Genomic DNA, 21,701 nt, shown 5'->3' on the forward strand with positions numbered 1-21,701 from the left:
TATTAGGGGCTTTGTCTTATATAGCCCACTATACTAAACCCCACACCCCCAAATAAAAGTGTCCTGATTTTTCACACTTGCTATCCGGTCACCCCAAATGTATGCTGCCAACTAACTCATAGAAACCATTGGTGACAAGGGGTCTGCTATCCTTTCTCATGTTCTTGCTACTTCAAATGGGATGCACAAGAGTTACTATGAGAGCAGGTAACAAAGGCAGAAAGGATTTGAGCAGATGACAGCTTGAGCATAGATAAGACATGCAGCTATGCAGGCAGAACATAGATACAAAGGGAAGCAAACCTCCGCCCCACTACTGAGATGATTACCAGCAATGGCCAAAAAGGACGAGTATAGTATTGCACTAGCTGGATGCACCTTTGAGAGTTTTCCTACTTCCTACTTCCTCTGAAGGGTATTTATTGGAGATGGTTGGAAACCAGAATTTTTCATCCTGCTGGAAATTCAGACATTTCAAATTTTGTTTTTGTTCCTGGAAAGCTGATACAAAAATTAAAAAATAACCTCTTTGATTTGGAAATATCGAATTATTTTGTTTGGATAATGTCAAAATGTTTCATTTGATAATGTTAAAACATTACATGATATAAATTAAACATAGTATATAGATTTAACTGGGTCCTTATATTAATATTTTAACATAACTGAAAAGTCAAATCAAAATGAACTGAAATAAGGAAGTTGAAATGAAACATTTAACCTTATCAATATAAAACAAGAAAGTCAAAATGATTCGTTTTGATTTTTTGGTTGAAAATTTAGTTTAAATTGACAGTCTCACAAAACACTTTGCTTTTGACTAGATGGCATTTTTCGATGAAAAACTACGTTCAAATGTTTTTGACAAGCTCTCTTAAAGGTGGGGGAAGCTGTGGTTTGAGTTTATTCGGACAGACTTCCATCCATACATTCAGCGTTAATGTTGTGTGTATCTCACATGCACCCATAGATTTTATAATGGCCATGTTTTTCCAAATCACAGTATAAATCAAGTAAATGTAAAATGGAAGAATTATCATGGGAGACGCAGCAAAAATCTGAGTGAACCTTGTGATACGTGGGCAAGGTCTTTCCCTAGTCCAGAGTATGTCAGATGTTCCTTCAGTCTGACAGGGAGAGCCCCATGAAATACCTGCACAGTTCCTCCTCTTTACTTGAGAAGAACTCCATTATATGCTTGCATTCTTCCCCACCCACTCCTATCACAGGGAACTGGCGTTATATTTGCTGTGCTCCCCCAATCACGGGGTGACTCTGTAACACACTTGTAATCTCTCTCTTATTTCTATTAGAGAGAAGCTGATGACATCTTTGTCACCTTCCCAACAATCCCAGTGAAGGGCTCCTCAAAAACCTCAAAAATTAGAGTGACATTGTGAAAATAAGCAAGAAACACAATCAATTTATTTGAGCAATCAAATCATGGGCCTGCATCCTCCCACTCCATCTTTTCCCAAAAGGTACAAACTCCTGTCATCTGAAATTATTGGCTTTGATTAATTTAGTCAGGTAGCAGCCATGCCTCCCGGACTTGTTAACACGACAAAAAGTAATTTTCCCTCTGTTGATATTCACCCCTTCTTGTCAACTGTTGGGAATGGCCATATCCATCCTAATTGAATTGGCCTCATTAGCACTGACCCCCCCACCCCCACTTAGTAAGGCAACTCCCATCTTTTCATGTGCTGTATATTTATACCTGTCTACTGTATTTTCCACTCTATGCATCTGATGAAGTGGGTTATAGCCCACAAAAGCTTATGCCCAAATAAATTTGTTACTCTCTAAAATGCTACAAGGATTTCTCGTTTTCCCATTTTTCAGCCACTTGCTTCAGAGGTTTCCAGTAGCCACTTCATTTTCACATATGCTACAAATATACTGTGTGAAGGAATCCGTGAAATAGTATCTATATAATGTTTCTGGTTATTTCCCCTCTATATGCCTTTGACCCAACTAATGGCCAGAACCAAAGAGCTATTGACTCTAAGGCCTGATCCTCACTTGGAGAAAAAAAAAGTGTATTCTTATCTTGTGTTAGCTAATACTTGGTAACTAACACAAGGTAAATTCCTAGTGAAGACAAAGCAGTTTATGATTTTCATAAGAGTTAGCAGGTCAAGGAATATCTCAAGATCTCCCATAGTCTTTACCTCAACCTCCGAATTCATGTGAAAACTACAAACTACTCCATCCTCACTAAGGGTACATCTACACTGCATGCTTCTCTTAGCGGCACATAGAGTACACACATGTGTATCCCCTCTAGCATGGGTATAAACAGCCATCTAGATGGTGAGGCACAACCTAGGCGAGTAGACATGCCTGTGCCTGAGGGTATGTACCCAAATACACACCCGACATGGCTCTCTACTCATTCAAGCTCTGTTTCTCCGTCTACGCTGCTATTTTTAGCCATGTCATGTCCTGCTGCTTCCTGGCTACTGGAACATTTCCCTGCTGCAGGAAAGACTCTGGCAACACGAAAAGGCTCAAGCAGGAAGGGAGGCAGTGGCTAAAAAGGGTTTGCCAGATCCCCGTTGCTGGAGCTCTTCCCCACTGCAGTGAAAGGCTCATGCAGTGCAAGGGCCGTTCATGGATATGTGACACAGCTTGCTTTTCACTGCAGCGTGTAGCTACACATAGCCTACATGCCACAAACACTGGCGTGCTGTGTAGACACTGCCTAAGATCTTACCTCATATTAGATACAATGTTAGCTAACACACAAGATATGTCTTAAATGGAGCTATCCCGATTTATGCCCACTGAGGATCTGGTCCATATATATTAAGTCCTGAGGCTACTGAAGACATAGGAAATAAAACAGATGGAACACGAACACTACATAATGCTCTTCCAATCAAATAATATCAGATTAAAAGATATTGCCTATAGGAATAAATCTGGGTTTAGGGTCTAGTTTTTTAAATTGTGTGTTGAGGCTTCATCAACTAAAGTTTACCACTATGGGATAAAACTCAAATGAATACTCACAGGTTTCCAAGCAAGTGGGTCTAAGAAATGAAAAAAGAAGGGCTGTCATTTGAAAAGTTTCACACGAGAGTCACTGAACATTTACAGTCAGAAATGAAAACAAGTTTTTGCTCTTTCTGTAAGCAAAATCCATTTTTGGTTGTAGTTCTGTTTCCATGACGGTATGTTAAAACCTGTGTTCATTTCTTAGCTGAAATCCTACCATTTAGATTTAAGACGGTGAATGTTTTATGAACTATCCACCGAACAATAATATTTTGTACATCTACATTCCAATAACATCACTTTGCTTGAAGTAAAGTTTCACACTCAATTAGCCTGTGCATTCAACAATGCACTCATTTTTAATCAGTCACCTGTTTCTCATTTTACATTTATCACACTTGAAAAAATACTATAATTTTCAGAGTTGTAAAGAAACCTACAAACTTTGGTCTCAGAAATTTCATTTTGAAGGCATTAACTCATTTTGAAAGTCCCCTGGCTATTCGAGGTGTAGAGTTTCCATTAGCAGAATAAACTCTATGGAGTATGGAACTTAATGTTCTTATGGAAAACAGTCCCTTCCCCTAATTATTTAGTCTAGCAGGGAATGAAAATAATTAAGTCTCAAAATTCCCTTTAGAATGGGGGGAAAATAGTAGGAAAATTAGAATTTTTCCACCCAGCTACTGAAGTGGAACAGAACCTTGGTGGGCAGAATAATTAGCTTTAAGGTGGGGAGAGAAGGTGTGTTAAAGATTTGTAGCAGTCAGATGTAGGCTGGAGCGTATGCGTTAATACAGTGGTTCTCAAAGTTTTGTACTGGAGACCTCTTTCACATAGCAAGCCTCCGAGTGCGACCCCCCTAATAAATTAAAAACACTTTTTAATATATTTAACGCCATTATAAATGCTGGAGGTGAAGCGTGCTTTGGGGTGGAAGCTGACAGCTCATGACCCCCCCCCATGTAATAACCTGACCCCCAGTTTGAGAATCCCTGGGTTAGTAGATGCCCTCAGTCTATGCATTGATGGTGGGAATCATTGGAGCCTATGAGACCCAAAAAATTATCTTTCATTTTCAACTATTGATGTCAATGTTCAAATTAAGGTTTTGTGGGGAAAAAATTGTTGTAAAACCAAGAAATTAACTAGTGTTTTTTCAAAAGTGGCTAGTAATTTACGGTGCCTGAGAGTTTTGTGCCCAATTTGAGATACTTTAAAGAGGCCTGACTGTCAGAGGGTGGGTGCTTAGCATTTCTTACAGTGATAGACTCAAGGAGCTCAATCTATTTAGCATAACAAAGAGAAGGTTAAGAGGTGACTTGATCACAGTCTATAACTATCTACATGGGGAACACATATTTAATAATGGGCTCTTCAATGTAGCAGAGAAAGGTATAAACATGAACCAATGGCTAGAAGTTGAAGCTAGACAAATTCAGACTGGAAATAAGATGTAAATTTTTTAATGGTGAGAGTAATTAATTATGGGAACAATTTACCAAGGCTCGTGGTGGATTCTCCATCACTGACAATTTTTGATTGGATTGGATGTTTTTCTAAAAGCTCTGTTCTAGGAATTATTTGGGGGCAATTCTCTGGCCTGTGTTATACAGGAGGTAAGACTAGATGACCATAATGGTCCCTTCTGGCCTGAGCATCTATGAATCTTTTTATCCTCAAAATGGAAGGAACCAAAATCACAAATCCAAACACTCCTGAATTTCAGGAAATCCAGATCCAAACCCAAACACTGGCAAATTTCAGTGTTCTATTTTGGATCATTAAAGAGAGATTCAAGCTGCAAATTTGGATCTGGACCCAAAGCTGGATCCAGATTATGGGCTTGGATTTGGACCAAAATGAGAATATAAATTATTATTTATTATTTTATATCACCCAAAAGTGTATTGGGACTCTCAGAGTACAGTAAAAAAAGCACACTGTCAAATAACTGTTTATACGGAGGAAAAGTGAAAACGGAGACTATGCTGGTATAAAACTGGTGCCACTAAAGTGATGAATCAAGATGGTGTTCTACAAGATATAGAGGACCATCTATCAAACAGATGGCATCAAAACAGTTATAAAATCACATTCAGGACCCATTGGTGATACAAAACCATCTGCATCCTTACATATAATATGTACTGACCATCACAGAAGAGTTTACAAAGTAAGAGAGCTGCTTACGTTGATAATGGTTTGTTTTTTTAAAATACATAAATCTTCTATTTTCTCTCCTTCTGCAGAACACAGTAACTGATCACAGCCTGTAAAAAAATAGTATTAACCCAACCACATCTCACAGTTATTCTCTTGTTTCTAAACTCACCCTGCACTTCGTTACATGTTTTTGTTTTTTTAACGTGATAATGCTCAAAAGTGCATGAAAGATGCAAACATGCAGCTCATCTTTTATGAACACGCAACAAGGCAAGAAATAACGTGTATTTCTCCTTGATTTTTAAATTCTTACTGCTTGTTGTTAGAGGAGTTTTTGGTGTATAATAGGAACAATATTTATGGCACTGGGGGTATCCTGGCAATAAACAGCTTTTGGGATTATCAAACACTTTGGCTGTTTAATCAACTGCAAGAGCTGTTTATTGCCCACAGCTGTCAGATGGTGACAACTTTTGCTTGCTGCCAACAGGGGTGCCTGATTCAAGCCAGTGTCTAAGGGCTCCAGATTCTGTTAGCAACCCCCAGAGGCAGCCAGCCTTCAGGACTTTTTAAAAAAGGAACCATGCTGGAGAACTTGAAGGGTATATCTACACTGCAAAGAAAGACCAGGGACACGGTTGCGGCTGGCACAGGTCAGTGGATTTGGGCTCTTGGAGCTGTAACATTGCAGTGTAGATTTTCTGGCACCGGCTGGAGTCTGGGCTCTGAAGCCATGTGGGGGAGGAAAGGTTCCAAATGTTGACACTGCAATGTTATAACCCTGCAAGCTTGAGTCAGCTGACCCCTCTCAGTCAGCTCTGAGGCTTGGTGCTGTGGGTTTTTTATCCCAGTGTAGACGTACCCAAAGGGTTAACTCCACACAGTTAAAGCCCAAGCATTCAGACTCTCCACAAGTGGAGTCTGGTGAGATCAGGGATGGAAATCCACCTGCATAAACCAGGCCTGATGAGCTGGGCGGCTGCTCAGTCCTCTGGTGGCTGTTATCCCAGCTCATTCTTTACAATTGTGCAGTAACGTGATTCAGGCTCATCCCCCAGCAACCTCTCCCCGTGGCCTCTGCAGAGGTATCCCTGCAAGGCCAGCTAGCTGCAGTGCCCCTGTGCAGCCCAGATACAGGACTCAATGGTGGTGGTGGAGGGGGGCAGTGTCTTTGATGGGTAGGGCACTTTCTGGCAATCCCCTTGAAAAACCCTTGCTGAATGAAGGGTAAGTATCTTTGGAGTCCAAAGGTTATGGATTATTGGGGGCCTGGATGATCACAAGACAACACAATCAGGTGGCAGACAGGAATGGTGTTTGGGGACAAGACATGCAAAGTGGAATTGCAGGGAAATATTTAGAGAGAGGTGAATGCAAATGCCCTCCACCAGGTATGCAAACCCCCAACCTTTCAAAGCTATGCCCTAAGGAGAGAACCGCGGTCTGCTGATTGCCTGGTCCGGAAGGCTGGAGAACAAAGGCCCAAGCTATATAGAGAACCAGGCTTATCTACTAAGCTTATTCTGAGGCTGTTGTCAACTGGGAACCACAGAAAACCCCCTTGGTGGGGTCTGAAGGACTGACTCCTGCCATAGACCCCACTGGAGCTGGGGGTGGGTGGGGTGATCTCTGGTAAGCTTATTAGCATGCGGTTAGGTTCTTTTATTGTTTGTAATAGGTTTTCTCTGTAATGCTTTCACCTTAATAATAAATGTGTATTAGAAAAAGCAGTGTGGTAACTTATAACCGCTGGCAATGCACTGTTCATAGCCTTCAAAGAGTAAGCAATGTGCAGGTGCTGGCCTAGTTAGGCAATCTGGCTTTCCAGCAATAGCATAGTGTAGGGCAGGGAACTGTGTAGCCTGGAAAAACTCCACTCAGGAAGGAGAGAGACACGCAGATCTCTGTCCTAGAGAGGTGTTGGCTGAGGATCCAGGAGCCTAGAATGGGTGCCTTTGCTATACCATAGAGAGGAAATACAGAACTGAGAGAGGGCTCTCCGCACCAGGGTGAGTTTCACCCCTCCTGCATTATCAGACAGTTGGCAACGTGCTCTGTGCTATTAATTAGCATAAGAAGGTGCGCAAATAGATACTGAGTCCAGTGGTGCAGTCATGTTTCGCTTAAGGAACATAGTAGATCAGAGTGAAAGCTCACAAAAAAACCCAAGGAGTGACGGGGTAACCAAATTCCACCAGAGAACAGGCTTCACATTCTATTCCACGTTCCTTTTAATACTGCCCAGGGAGACTAGTTGGGCAGGCGACATAAGTGATCTGTTTCTCATTTGTAAAGCTAATGCAGGCAGGGCTAATCAGAGCCAAGAAACCCTCAATAAACATAATTAAAGTTGTATCATTCAGCGGCAAGGGACGCCCTGATATATCCCAGTGTGCTTTTGCAGGAAGAATTAATGGAAGTTCCCCAAGAACCCTCTTGGATTACATCCAATATGTAATTATTTTGGTGTAATAGATCTATTGATTGTGTAACTGAACAAACTGTGATATTACCCAATAATATGCCTTGAACAATAAACTGGAATTTATGGGAACTCTGTTAGGTTTGTGAGTCTCCTGGCTATGGGTAATACTCCATGCACTATGTATCGTTGGAGCCTGTTCTCAACCATATGGCACTGTCTCTTGGTTTGCTTCACATTGCTAGTGAGAAGGGAAGGTCAGAGGCTCTGAAGAGAATAAATGTACATTTCCAAACTATGACCGTCTTCCATGTAAAGTCTTGGATTGTAATGGCTGGAGGGTAACGTGGGCACACTAAAGTTGAATCTATGTTCTGGGTTCTGTTAGGTGAGTAGATGATTTGGTAAAATCAAATCTGAATTTGGTCAATCTGCCTGATAATCTTCTAAGCACCTGTCCATGCAGGATCTAAGCATCATCTGGATGAATAAGATCAGCAGAAGAAGGTGTCTGAAGTATTTTAGGAAAACAGAATACTCCCTGATATTAAGAAGCTCTGGTTTATGTTTGTGGGAATTGCACTCAAGTAACCTCAACTCCAGGTGATTTACCTTTTGGTGAAAGAGGAAGATTATATATAATGATATATATATTAGAGCTGTCAATTAATTGCAGTTAACTCGCACGATTAACTAAAGAAAAATTAATGGCGCTTAATCGCAGTTTTAATCACACTGTTAAACAATAGAATACCAATTGAAATTTATTAAATATTTTGGATGTTTTTCTACTTTTTCATATATGTTGTATTCTGTGTTGTAACTGAAATGGAAGTGTATATTATTTTTGATTATAAATATTTGCACTGTAAAAATGATAAACAAAGGAAATAGTATTTTTCAATTCACCTCATACAAGTACCGTAATGCGATCTTTTTGTCGTGAAAGTGCAACTTACAAATGTAGATTTTTTTTTGTTACATAACTGCACTCAAAAACAAAACAATGTAAAACTTCAGAGCCTACAAGTCCACTCAATCCTACTTCTGGTTCAGCCAATCGCTAAGGCATACAAGTTTGTTTACATTTGCAGGCGATAACGCTGCTCTCTTCTTATTTACAATGTCACCAGAAAGTGAGAACAGGCATTTGCATGACACTTTTGTAGCCAGCATTGCAAGGTATTTTTGTGCCAAATATGCTAAACATTTGTATGTCCTTTCATGCTTCGGCCACCATTCCAGAGGATGAGCTTCCATGCTGATGACGTTCGTTAAAAAAAAAAAATAATGCGTTAATTCAACTTGTGACTGAAGTCCTTGGGGGAGAATTGTATGTCCCCTGCTCTGTTTTACTCGCATTCTGCCATATATTTCATGTTCTAGCAGTCTTGGATGATGACCCAGCACATGTTCATTTTAAGAATGCTTTCATTGCAGATTTGACAAAATGCAAAGAAGGTACCAGTGTGAGATTTTTTCATTTGTAAGTTCAACTTTCATGATAAAGAGATTGCACTACAGTACTTGTATTAGGTGAATTGAAAAATACTATTTCTTTTGTTTTTACAGTGCAAAGATTTGTAATAAAAAATAAATGTAAAGTGAGCACTGTACACTTTGTATTCTGTTTTGTAATTGAAATCAATATATTTGAAAATGTGGAAAACATCCAAAATATTTAAATTAATGGTGTTTTTTCATTGCTTAACAGTGTGATGAATCATGGGTTTTTTTTAATCACTTGCCAGCCCTAACACACACACATATATATGTATTGCTAATAGAAGAACAGAGTTTGGTATTCCGATGGATAGTCTTAGGAAGCTTCAAGTCCCTTCTCAGATAACTTGGGGTTCTCTGTGTTAGACCTGAAAAGGATGAGATCTCCTTCACAAGAACGTTTAGTTCATGTAGGTGTTGTGAATCTGAACCCGTTTAATGCACTTTGACAGCATCAGAGTATGAGTGAAGGGCCAGATATTATTATTATTAAAGCTGATAGAAAATATTCAGCCAATGTTTTTTTTGACAAAACAGACATTTTTTGTGAAAAATGTCCCTTTTGTAGCAATTTTTCAGTTTTTGGTTGCTGGTTTTCGGTTTTTCAATGAAACCCCAAAATTCCAACAAAACCAAATATTTCTGCAGGAAAATAAATCACTGATCACTCTATTATTTCATTGGCCACCGGAAATGGTATTCTTGCTTTGACCACGCAAAGCGATGCTGGTGGAATGTTGTAAAGTTCACAGGCTGCACCAACAGCCAAGATTTCTGCACAAGGGAAGAAACGCTTGTCCCTTGATGCAAGTGCCCGGGAACTATCTCTACCTAAGGACGGCTGACCTACTGTAAGTAAGCCCAAGGAGCAGTAGGAAGGTGGTAAAGGTGTTTAGAGAGTACATTTTTCAGCAGGCACAGCTGCCTACCTACTGAAGGGGTACCAGTGTCCCATGAAATAAAATGCACAATAAAAAGAAATAATGTTGACACCTCCAAGCTATAAAGAAGCATATTGTAGATGGAGTCTGGATACACCTGTCACTTTTATAGAAACAGCTTACCTTGGCGGTGCCTTGCCCTCAAATGGATTGTACGCTATCAGCGACAACGCTGCCTCTTCACTGGCCAGCAGCTTTCCAGCCAAGTGGATTATCCATTCATTCTGTTCATAGGTCTGGCAGAAGAGGAGTATGTGGGGAGGAGAGAAAAACAAAGCAAACATGTTAGACTGTTGGACAGAGAATAGATATTAAGGAATCTCATGTATGGTCTCTACCAGCTGCTGGACTTGCTGTGACAAGCTGGAAACCCTCAGAGTTTGTACTCAGCAGATCTGCCTGGTTTGTCAAAAGCAGAGCTTTCTTTCCGAGCTAAACCAGTAACCCTTGCACTAAACTCACCTCGCCTAGAAGTGATTCCTTGCATTTTGCTATACAGGCTCAGCATGGAATTGCTGCTTTGTGAAGATCTGCAGCACCGTACTGGTTGCCACAAGTAACAGCATGAATCACGGTTGTCTCATATTGTGCTCAAGGGACTTAAAAGCAAAAATGGCAGCCTAAGAATTATGTAGTTAAATGCATTATAGCCTATACCTAGTCTTGGACACTAGAACCTGTGTGACAGAAGGGAATGTTGGCTAGAACACTGGGGCTATCTCCATCCCCTTTCTGAAACCATGGATTCTTAAATGCCACCTGGGCAGCCCTGCTAGACAGGGGGCTTATTTGAACTTTTTGTCTGAAGGGTGCATCTCTGATAGAAAATGTTTCGGGAGAGTGCTGCACTATGTCTCTGTGTCACATATAGCTATGAAGCCAACACCTGACACTGTTGCACAACCGTGTTGCATTACAGGACACAAGATATATGAGGACTGTATAATATAAATAAGAAGACAGCATCCACTGCCCTCAGAGACTCGAGAGGAAGGTTCATTCTGAAGAGTCGTTTTCTCTCTCTCCCTTTTCTCCCATCTTTAACATGGTGGTTTAGAATTTGTGCCTTTGCACAAGAAGTGAGTTTGGAAGGAGATGATGTGTGCTTGGCACATCATATATAATCTCTAGGGCCAGCTGTAATTTCAAACATATATGTGGGGTAAACATTGGACAGCTTCACCCAGCATGTATTAACAAATTCAGCGCATCTAGATGGGTCTACGCAATCTCTCCAAGGGAAATGTATATTGAATACTTCCTCTATGTCGGCAGGAAGCAGAAAACACCTTAAGAAAATTTTGCAAAAAGAAAAGAGAGAACATCCTGTCTCATTTAAAACTACGGGGGCAAGAAGATTATAGGGGCAAGAGCTAGATTCAGAGTTAAGTGACACTGAAATTGGGGCATTATATCTTAAAGGGTTACAGTTGCCTTCTCATAGCACAAAAGCATGCAGCAGTGTCAGGAAAATGCAAAGATATCACAGTTACAAATTCTAGTTTTTGATGGTGACAAAAGCACCTGCCTTCTCATTGAATGTACTGCCTCTACAGCCACACCAAAGCTACCAGCAGACAACCAGACAACAGACCTGCAAGTACTTTTGGATTTCAGAGTCCAAGCAGTAACATGCCTGCCTCCTCTTTGCCCACCCCTGCTTTTATTATGAGAGACGATCAGATCATACTTCACACTCGAACATCACTTAGCTGAAGATCTCAAATTGCTTTATAAAGGGGGTGGGTGGGTAAGCATCATCATTCCCATTTCACATATAGGAAAACTGAGGCAGAGACATGCAGTGACTTGCCAATGTCATCCAGGAGTCAGTGACAAAGCCAAGGTAAAACCTGGGTCTCCTGACTCTCAACCTGGTGCCCTGGCCAATGGAGAACACATTCTTTGGAGAGGCAGCAAGATCCAGTTGTGCTCCTCTGTTAGTAGAGATACTGTTGGCTCTCTGCAGTAACAAAGATGCACTCAGGACTTCCTGATCCAGACATTACGATATCCACAAAACAGAGGACAAACGCAGGAGGTTTTACTCAGCCTGGAATGCCCTTGTTATTTCCTGTTGTGTCCTTCTAGTAAGAAGAGTCCGGATTTCATTAGCCTAGTCATGCACCTATGGGAAATGTCACTGCATACTGAAAACGCCAGCTTTATAGACCTGGAGAACAAAGCCTTCTGTGCATCCACAGATCAGGAAAAGCACAGAGACTGGCACCTATACAGGACCCCCCGCCCCTTCAAACCCTTCCTAGGGTCCCAACAGGGAACAGCAGCACTGTCCGGGAAAGACTTATCCCCAAGGTGAGGGCGGTTCAGTCTCATTAGTGAGATATCCACAATGAGGATGCTAATCGTTGTGGAGGCTTCTCTGAGGTCCACCAGGAACTGGCATGAGACCCATCAAACAGACTTCAGCTGTTGATGGCTTTCAGCTGCTGCTAAGCTGGATCTGAAGGGGTGACCTAGTGGAAAAACAGGTGGGGACCAATTTCAGACCTGATGTAAGGAACACTGAAGTCACTGGATCCTATTCTGCTTTAAAGCACACTGCCATGATAGCAGAGGTACCTCCGCTGGATTCAATGAAATTATACCAGATTAGGAGTAGAAATAGAATCTGGCCTATTCTGTGACCTGCCCCACAGTTTGTGCTCAGGAGTTGTGAATTTCCTCTGGAAGTGGAGGGGCTGGTACAGAGCATGGTAGAGAGCTTGTGCTGGAAGCTTCGTCTTTAACCGACCTGTTAGTTGCTTTACCTGCTACGTGCCCCTTACCGCTACCATGGTTGTACTCCATTTGCCTCTCAATGGGCTTGCAAAATGAGTGTGACTTACACACCAAAGTGGGAGGGAGTGGTACAGAGCAGGAAAAGTAACTACTCAAGAGGTTTTCATGTAGGGACATACTGCAGGAATCACCAGACTGATTTGGCCCAGGTGGTTCAGCCTGTCTCAGACAGAATCCTGAGCCAGATACTTCAGACGAAAGTGGAAAAATCCTTGAAACAGCAATTATGGAATAACCTACACATGGAGAAGTTTCTTCCTAACCCCCATCAGCTAGTAATTGGCTTATGCCTGGATTCATGAAGGTTTCCATCTATTACAAGTCACATCCTGTCTCATATAGCTGGAGATGTTACTATTTATATAAATATAAAATTCTTTTTCAACTCCTAAAATCACAGTTTCAATCATATCTGGTAGCAGTGAGTTCCACAGGTTAATGGTATGCCATGTGAAATTTTTTTTTTATCATTTTTAAATGTGTTGCTTTTTGATTTAATTGGCTGCTGCCTTACTCTGCTGTTAGGAGAGAGGGAAAACAGGAGCACTGCCTGCTGTACCTTCTCTGAAACGCTCATTTTGCACACCTCTTTCATGTCACCTCTTATTCTCTTTAATTTACACCCATTTGCTGACCAATGTACAATTTACATCCTTATTTAAATGATCACTGAATTTGGCTCATTGATTTCAAGGGTGTTGCACCCACCCACTGCAAGCGGCAGAATTTGACCCTCTCTATTTATTTCCTCCTCTGAGTTAATGCAGCTTGTGTATTTAATATGGATATCCAGCACATCTCCATAAAGAGCATTTCACCTACTCATGGTTTTATAAGCTTTATTGTTCCATAAAAAGACTTTTATACATGTGTATCCAAATGGATGTTTTAAGCAAGCAGTAGGGGACACTGTGGGAAAGCTAAATCCAGCAGCTGTACCTGCAAGACTGTGATTAACACAGAGCATCAATAAAATTCAAGGTTACTCTGCAAATCTTCTATAATTGCAAAGTTTGTTATTTCCATTGCTATGGGAAACACAGAAAGAACTGAGTGGCTGGAACACACCAAATATGGATGGCAGGCTGTTCAAACAGCAGCAGATCCTTTGGGGGTTTTTGCCCCACGCTCATCTCCACTGAGGGGAAAACCACAGTATCTTACACCGACAAGTTTTCAAATAAAGGTCAACCCCCATCTCTCTGATTTTATCTTGCACACATTTAATTTCACCTGATTGGCTGGCTCAAACACTATTGCCAACCCCCAGTGTTCAAAAGCCATGAGCAAACCACAGCAAATTTAATAAATAATACCATCAGGTAGGTAGTTTTTAAAACCTGAAATGCACAAACGTGGGTCTCTCTGTTAGCTGCGTATAAACTTTCCTTACCTGCTTTTAACACCTGCCATGGGGGAGCAGCGATTCTACACCCCCCTCCCCCCCTGCATCCATCCTGCTCCCTTATTATTAACCTTTCTCCTTGTCTCCAACCCCGCACACCTACTCTCTTCCCCTACTCACATTCCCCCACCACATGCTTCCAGTCTCTCGTCCCCAGCCCCACCTCCTACATTCCCCATAGACTAACACCTGACATTTCCTACTGCCTCCCCCATTCCCTGGCACCCCCTGAGTCTTGTGCCCTTTGTCTGTCAGACTCCTGTACCCCCCGATAGCCCACTGCGCCCCCTCAGCCTCCCTCCTGTGCCCCCAGAGAGCTCACCGCACCCACTCAGCCTCCCTCTTGTACCCCCAGATAGCCCACGGCACCCACTCAGCCTCCCTCCTGTACCCCCAGATAGCCCACGGTGCCCACTCAGCCTCCCTCCTGTACCCCCAGATAGCCCACCATGCCCACTCAGCCTCCCTCCTGTACCCCCAGATAGCCCACCATGCCCACTCAGCCTCCCTCCTGTGCCCCCAGATAGTCCACGGCGCCCACTCAGCCTCCCTCCTGTGCCCCCAGATAGCCCACTGTGCCCACTCAGCCTCCCTCCTGTACCCCAGATAGCCCACCGCACCCACTCAGCCTCCCTGCCATACCCCCAGATAGCCCACCGCGCCCACTGAGCCTCCCTTCTGTACCCCCAGATAGCCCACCGCACTCACTCAGCCTCCCTGCTGTACCCCCAGATAGCCCACCGCACCCACTCAGCCTCCCTGCTGTACCCCCAGATAGCCCACCGCGCCCACTCAGCCTCCCTGCTGTACCCCCAGATAGCCCACTGCGCCCACTCAGCCTCCCTGCCATACCCCCAGATAGCCCACCGTGCCCACTCAGCCTCCCTCCTGTGCCCCCAGATAGCCCACTGCACCCACTCAGCCTCCCTCCTGTGCCCCCAGATAGCCCATTGCGCCCATTCAGCCTCCCTCCCGTATCCACTGCAATCCCCTCATTAGCCCCTTGCTCCTCCTCAGCCTGTCTTCTGCTCTTCCACTTTCCTCTGTCTCCTACTGTCCAGCCGATTTAACTGCAGGGCAGAGGAAGGGTCCATTTCCCTGGGGGGCAGCCTCTGGTGTCCATCTGACAGAAAACAGTGAGAGGTTAGGTGCAGTCTCCATTCTGCATGCAAAGCCTGTAGGGAATGACACGGCCATGGGGGTTTCAGCCCCATTGAAAGTTATGGGAGATGGTAGGCAAGTTGAATTAGTGAATCTTGAAGCCAGGAACCCGAAATCATGCGAGACTTTAACCCAAATCTTGTGAGGCTCACTAGCGCATCGCCGGAGCTGGCAAACCTTGCAACTTCTCTGCCAACGGCCTAACGCTTCAGGCCTCATGTAAAGATTTTAGGCCAAGGTTTTCAACAGCGACTAGCAATTTTAGGTGGCTCAGTTGCTCAGTGTCCAGCTGGAGACACCTTAAAGGGGCCTGATTTTCAGAGGGTGGCTTCTCAGCGAGAAACCACAGCAGCCGAAGCCTGAGAGATCTCCTTTGCGTGGAAACAATTCTAAGCACTGAGAGAGGAAGAAACTGCAGACTCTTGGATCAGACACAGGGGGCGAGGACCTCTCACGAGGCACAGCTCAATTAGGAGAACAGCTGTATTACCAACCCAAAACATTCGGTCAGGAGTCAGACCCTCAAAATCCTGATATTGGCTTAAAAATCGTGAGCCTTTAAAAAGTAATCAGTGCTGGGTTCTGTTTACTTGCCTGCTGGGTTTTGAGCCTTTAGCGTTCAAGCTTTTCTCCACAGCTATTAGGGCTAGAAAGTTAGGATTTTTTTTTTTAAATGAAAGCTGAAATTCTCACGTAAGCACTGGACTCCACGCGCTGGGGCTTTACGGAAGACACCAAATATCCATAAGCTCATGAGAAAATTATGAAAGGTGGCAACACTGGAACAGGATCCTTGGCCAATTTGGTTTCTGACACAGTAATTAACCACCCTGTGCTCCCCAGGAAAGGTGTGTGGATTGTGAAGCACGCTTCTCTTTTGAAATTTCCACCACATCCTTGGCCCCAGTAAAGTTGGCTGGGAGAAATTTCCACTGAACACACCCTCCCCAGCATGAAAAGCCTAGATACCATGTGCCGCTGCTGGCTGGAACGTGCAGAAGCAGCACATCCCTAATGACTGCGCTGCTGAACTCATTAAACTGTAAAGTGATATGGTGGCAAAGGAGGGGAAAAATAGTCAAGGTGATTTGGTCTGTACACAGAGAGGCAGGCCAATGGCTGGGCTGGGAATATAAACCGGTGTCCTGGGTCCCAGTCCATACTAGTCAACCTATTAAAGGTAGACTCAGATATACCACAATATACACCTGATTTTCAGAGCTGTTGAGCACCCAGAACTCCAACTGAAGTCAACATGAGCTTCAGAGCTTGGTGCTTCTGAAAATCAGGCACTGTGTATAATGTCGGGGAGGTAGTGTGGTCTAGCCAGAAAGGGCCCTGGGTTAGGAGTCAGAAGACATGGGTTCTGTTCCCAGATTGGCTACAGACCTGACAACTCACTCCTTCCCTCGTCTGCCTTGTCTGTTTAAGCTCTTTGGGGGCACGGACTGTCTGTCACTGTGATTCTGCACTGAGGCTAACACAATAGGGCCTAATCTCATGAGGAGAGGGGGTGCAGTTTGGTGCTACTGTAATACAAATAACTAACAATAATGGCATGAGTGAGCTAATGGAACCACTAGAAGCTTAACTCTGTATGACCTAACTTTTATGATGTTTAACCAGGTAACCTTAACAGTGCATTCAAATAGCATGTTTTGCTTTTAATATATTAAACATGCATTAAAAAAAACCTAAGTACTTTAAAATATTAAAAATAGATTAAGATAGGAGAGAGGCTGTGGGAAAACCAGTGGAGTCGTCAGCAGCAACGAGACACTGAAGAGATAACAAACGAGTATAAACGTTGAAAAAAAATAAAATAAAAAACCCCACACAGAACTACAGGGAGCATGTTCCCAACTGCAATCATGAGAACAAGAACCCTTTCCCTCTAGCTTTAATTTAATAAGAAAGCACTGTGGATTAGCATGGCATTTTATTGAATCTTTGTCCTGGCAGAGATGCACTGGAGGAAGTAAGTATGAGCTGCACATGTGGAAACAGCTGGAAACTTGGCATGGGAGTTCAGCATTATTATTTTGCATAGTTGGCAAACTCCGCACATTCCCCCCATTGGATTGTGTGTGTTAAAAGATGATAAAGGGGCAAAGGTGGTTGGAATTTTAAAGTTTCTGTCTTAAGGGGGCATGTTTTGCGATAATGGATCAGAATATATGCTCTTTTTTGTAAGTAGGGGGGTAAAAAGATAACTTCACGATCCTGGATGCTTTTATCTATCTAGGCATTTATACGGCTCCCATCACTGCTGTGATGGAGTGCCTGGAACCTTAAGTGTTAAAGGCATTTGTGATATCAGCTGGAATACTAAACATTGAATTACGGACATGGAAGCCTAACTAATAAAAGTACTGTGCCTTTCTATAGCACCTTCCATCTTAAAGACACTTGCAAATATCAGTTAACCCTCATCCCCAGCACGCATTATCGCCATAATACCGATACAAAACTGAATTAAAGAGAGGTTAAGTGACTTGGTGAAGGACACAGAGTAATAAAATCCAGTACTCCTGACTCCCAGTCCTTTGCCTTGGGCACATGACTATCCTTCCTATTGTTCCCACATTCGGTCTGATCCACAAGATAACATTAAAAAGAAAAGGAGTACTTGTGGCACCTTAGAGACTAACAAATTTATTAGAGCATAAGCTTTCGTGAGCTACAGCTCACTTCATCGGATGAAGTGAGCTGTAGCTCACGAAAGCTTATGCTCTAATAAATTTGTTAGTCTCTAAGGTGCCACAAGTACTCCTTTTCTTTTTGCGAATACAGACTAACACGGCTGCTACTCTGAAAGGTAACATTACTTTCTCCAGCCCTTTCAGGTCTGTCAGCTTATTCATAATAATGTGTCACTATAGGAAACCCTAGTTGAAGCGAGGTGGTCTTATACAAAAAGGATCAAATTCACAAGGGTCGTGTACCTAAGGGCTTGTCCAACTGGCAAGTTACTGTGCAGCAAGGAAGGGTGTGAACCTACAGAGCACCAGCTTGCTGTGCAGTAATGTCCCATACCGACACTACCATACTTTCAAGAAGTTGTATGCCAAAGTGCACTCCAGGACTTTCATTGTGTGGTACCAGTGCCCCCACAGGACATCATTGTGCAGCAAGCTGGTGTGTTGCAGATTCACACCCTGGCTCACCACACTAACTTGCCATGTAGACAAGCCCTAAGAAATATAAAGGAAGAAGCGTGGAGAACTGGGAAACAAATGCCAATAGTACCAACGGTGTTGCCTCCGGTTTTTGGCAGCTTATCCAAAATCAAACTCCCCAAACTTGAGATTTGTACAAAGCGCATCACTGCACATCAGATCCTACATAGGACCCCATTTTAGCCCACTAACACTCTATAAGATGAGTGGGCACAATTCCCACCACTGCTGTCCATACAAGTGAGGGTGGCTAGAATACTTAACCATATGCAGTAGGTCACAGATTGTCCCAATATTTAGATATTTTTGGACATGTTACATTATACTTTGAACAAGATACTGGGCTTTGAAAACCAGTATCAATATAGCAATTGCTTTCTTACAACTATTCATTATTTGATAGCACCAACAGTGTGCTCAGAATTATCCAAACCAACAGCTCCTGCTCTGAAAAGTTTACACTCTGAATAGAATACATTTTCTTCATATCATAGTAAAAAACCAACAAACCCAACCCAACTCACCAACCAAACTGTCACCTTTGATTTTTCTTTATTAAGAACAGCTAGGACTTTCCATTGTAAAGTCTAGGATGCCTTAGTACTAGAAACACTGACCCATTTTGAAAAACAAACTATTCATGGGATCTTGCTGCCTGGTTGCCATTTGTTAACAGTGCTGAATCCACCATAAAAGGGGCCAAAACACAGAGTTTGATGTCTTTTGTACCATAATGTCACAACACAGCTTAATTCAATAATGCACACTCTTTTTATGTGCATACACACACTAAAGTATCAATTTGTTCTTTCCATTTAGAAGTGACCTCTCTAAATAATATACATGGAATTATACTGGGCCAGATCTTGGCTTAAGTTGACTTCAATGGAGCTAAGCCAATTTATACCAGTTGAGGTTCTGACCAGTCAGGACAATTCTACACAATGGAAGCACGAACATCGGCTACTTAGATCAAAAAGACATATCCTGTCCAGTTCCGAAACAAAGCTCTCATTATTAGTGAGCATCTATTCATTTACTAAAATGACCACACTGATCAGCCTTCACCATATTGCCTTTGGCCAAGACAAAAGAGGGGGAAACGTGTTTTCCCACCATCATGAGTGACCAGTTCTATGAAGACACATTGCATGGCCTTACCCTTCCCTCTTTTGGAAGGCTCGGGTTACAGCTGGTGGTTGGCTTGAGTACTCCTTGCCCTATCTGAATGCAGGAACTGGGACTGTACTTGGCTCCTTCTGGATAAGTAAACCTACCCCTTCCCCTCCTCCCAGCATCTCCATGGAAATTCCAGCCAGAACCAGACTCAGATTCTTGTTAAGTCACATAGTGGCCTAGAAATTATTGCACTGTTGCAATATCCTTTCCTCAGCTGATCAAGAACAGGATGCTGCAAGCACTTATGCACATGAGTAGCTTTACTCCTGAGAGTAGCTCCAATGAAGTCATTGGCACTGCTCAAATGAGTAAAACTACTCCTATGTGCATAAGTGCTTGTGGGATTCAGGCCCAAAATATTCTTGAGACATATGTTGAGTCTCACATAACTCATATTATACACACTCATGACCATGTTATCAGCTGGAAGATGGTACAAAAGGAATCCCATTCTAAGCAGCTGCTAAGACATAAATTAAAAAGAAAAGCTCACTGATGTCTACATGTCAATGCCTCTGGCATATTGTAGTTGATTTTCTCTTCTGCAGACAGGAAGAAGTGACACAGACATGTTACTGGATTGGTTATGTCTCTCCCAACACTAAATGAAGGACATTAATTCAGAGCTACAGCACCCATGGGATGCTGAGACATTCAAAACAAGGAAGAGATTTAGAAACCAAATGAAAAGGGATATTGTATTTAGATAATAAAATTAAGATATAAAAGCAATTTCCTGGAAAGTAATGTCACATTATATTACATGCAATTAAAGCGGGACCAGGACAGTAATTAAGTGGCAGTCAACTAATAAATTGCACTTCAGAATTAGAAGCTCCAGAACAAAATCCCTGAGCTTCTAAAGTTTCAGATATGCCAACTATTTAAACATGTGACAAGTGAAGGCCCATGTCAGCCATGACAGGCTTTGGGCCTACTTCTGTCAACATGCCTGTGTTTCCCAAGTGCAAATCCTGTAGTTATGCTCCACAGTGGAAAGTTTCTCAGGAAGCCCCAAGTGAAAGAAGGCGTCATATGTCAAACGTGATGAGGTGCAAAGAGGAACCTGTCACAAGCAGCACAAAGGGATGGTAAATTTTTCCCCCCAAGCCCTACTAGCTTTTCTGCAGCTTGTCAGGAGTTGGATATGTCAGTTCCTTAATTGACCACCTTCAATAAACTGCAAAGCTCTCAGGCCTGCTGCTCCAAAAGTCATCGGGCAGCCTGGGAAAACTGGAAAAAAATAAAAGAAATAAACTGTAATCCAGAGACAGGAGGAGCCTGGTTTTATGAACCCCCTTAACTATTTTTGGTTAAGTCAAAACCAGTTTGAATTCCCAAACTTTTTTCCTGGAATTTAACCTCCCTGGTTTCTCATCCCTCCCCCTCCCCAGGCCATCTACCCAGGGTGATTCAACTAAAAAACAACAGCAACAAAAACCAACCTTTTCCTAGCTAAAGTGGTCTGTATGAAGGACAGAAAAATACCCATCCTTCCAACAGGTAGGCTGGGACAAGTGGGTGCTCTGCACATGGTATATATAATGCCAATTATTTTTAAACATAGTTGCTTAAGCTTAGGCTTTTAATTCCAGTTAGGTACTTAAATAAGGGTATGTCAACAGTACGATGACTATACTAGCGTAGGTATGTTGGCAAAGCTTGAAGTGTAGATGCAGCCTCTGGCGACAGATTGTTTTTTTCTGGTGGTGTAGGAACACCACCTCCCTGAACGAAGTTAGCTATGTCCTCAGAAGCCCTCTTCCACCAACATAGCTGTGTCTACACTGGATGTTATGTTTGCATAGCAACATCTGTCAGGGATATATTTTGTTCAAACCCCTAACATAATTATGCCACTATAACATTTCAGTATAGCCCAGGCATAAGTGGTCTAATTTTCAGAGGTGCTGCCAGAAACTTCATTTCTTCTGAGCAGG

The 21,701-nt window shown here is 42.6% G+C and overlaps 1 protein-coding gene across 1 annotated transcript in view; it reads right to left on the minus strand.

Moving 5' to 3' along the window:
- LMF1 (lipase maturation factor 1) overlaps positions 1–21,701 on the minus strand; it is a 364,576-nt gene that overhangs the window by 10,719 nt on the left and 332,156 nt on the right. The window contains 1 exon segment of the mRNA XM_038420733.2: positions 10,159–10,271. Coding sequence (XP_038276661.1) covers positions 10,159–10,271 — 113 coding nt within the window.

Source organism: Dermochelys coriacea, chromosome 10 (genome assembly GCF_009764565.3).
Source record: "Dermochelys coriacea isolate rDerCor1 chromosome 10, rDerCor1.pri.v4, whole genome shotgun sequence".
In the NCBI taxonomy this organism is placed as follows: Eukaryota; Metazoa; Chordata; order Testudines; family Dermochelyidae; genus Dermochelys; species Dermochelys coriacea.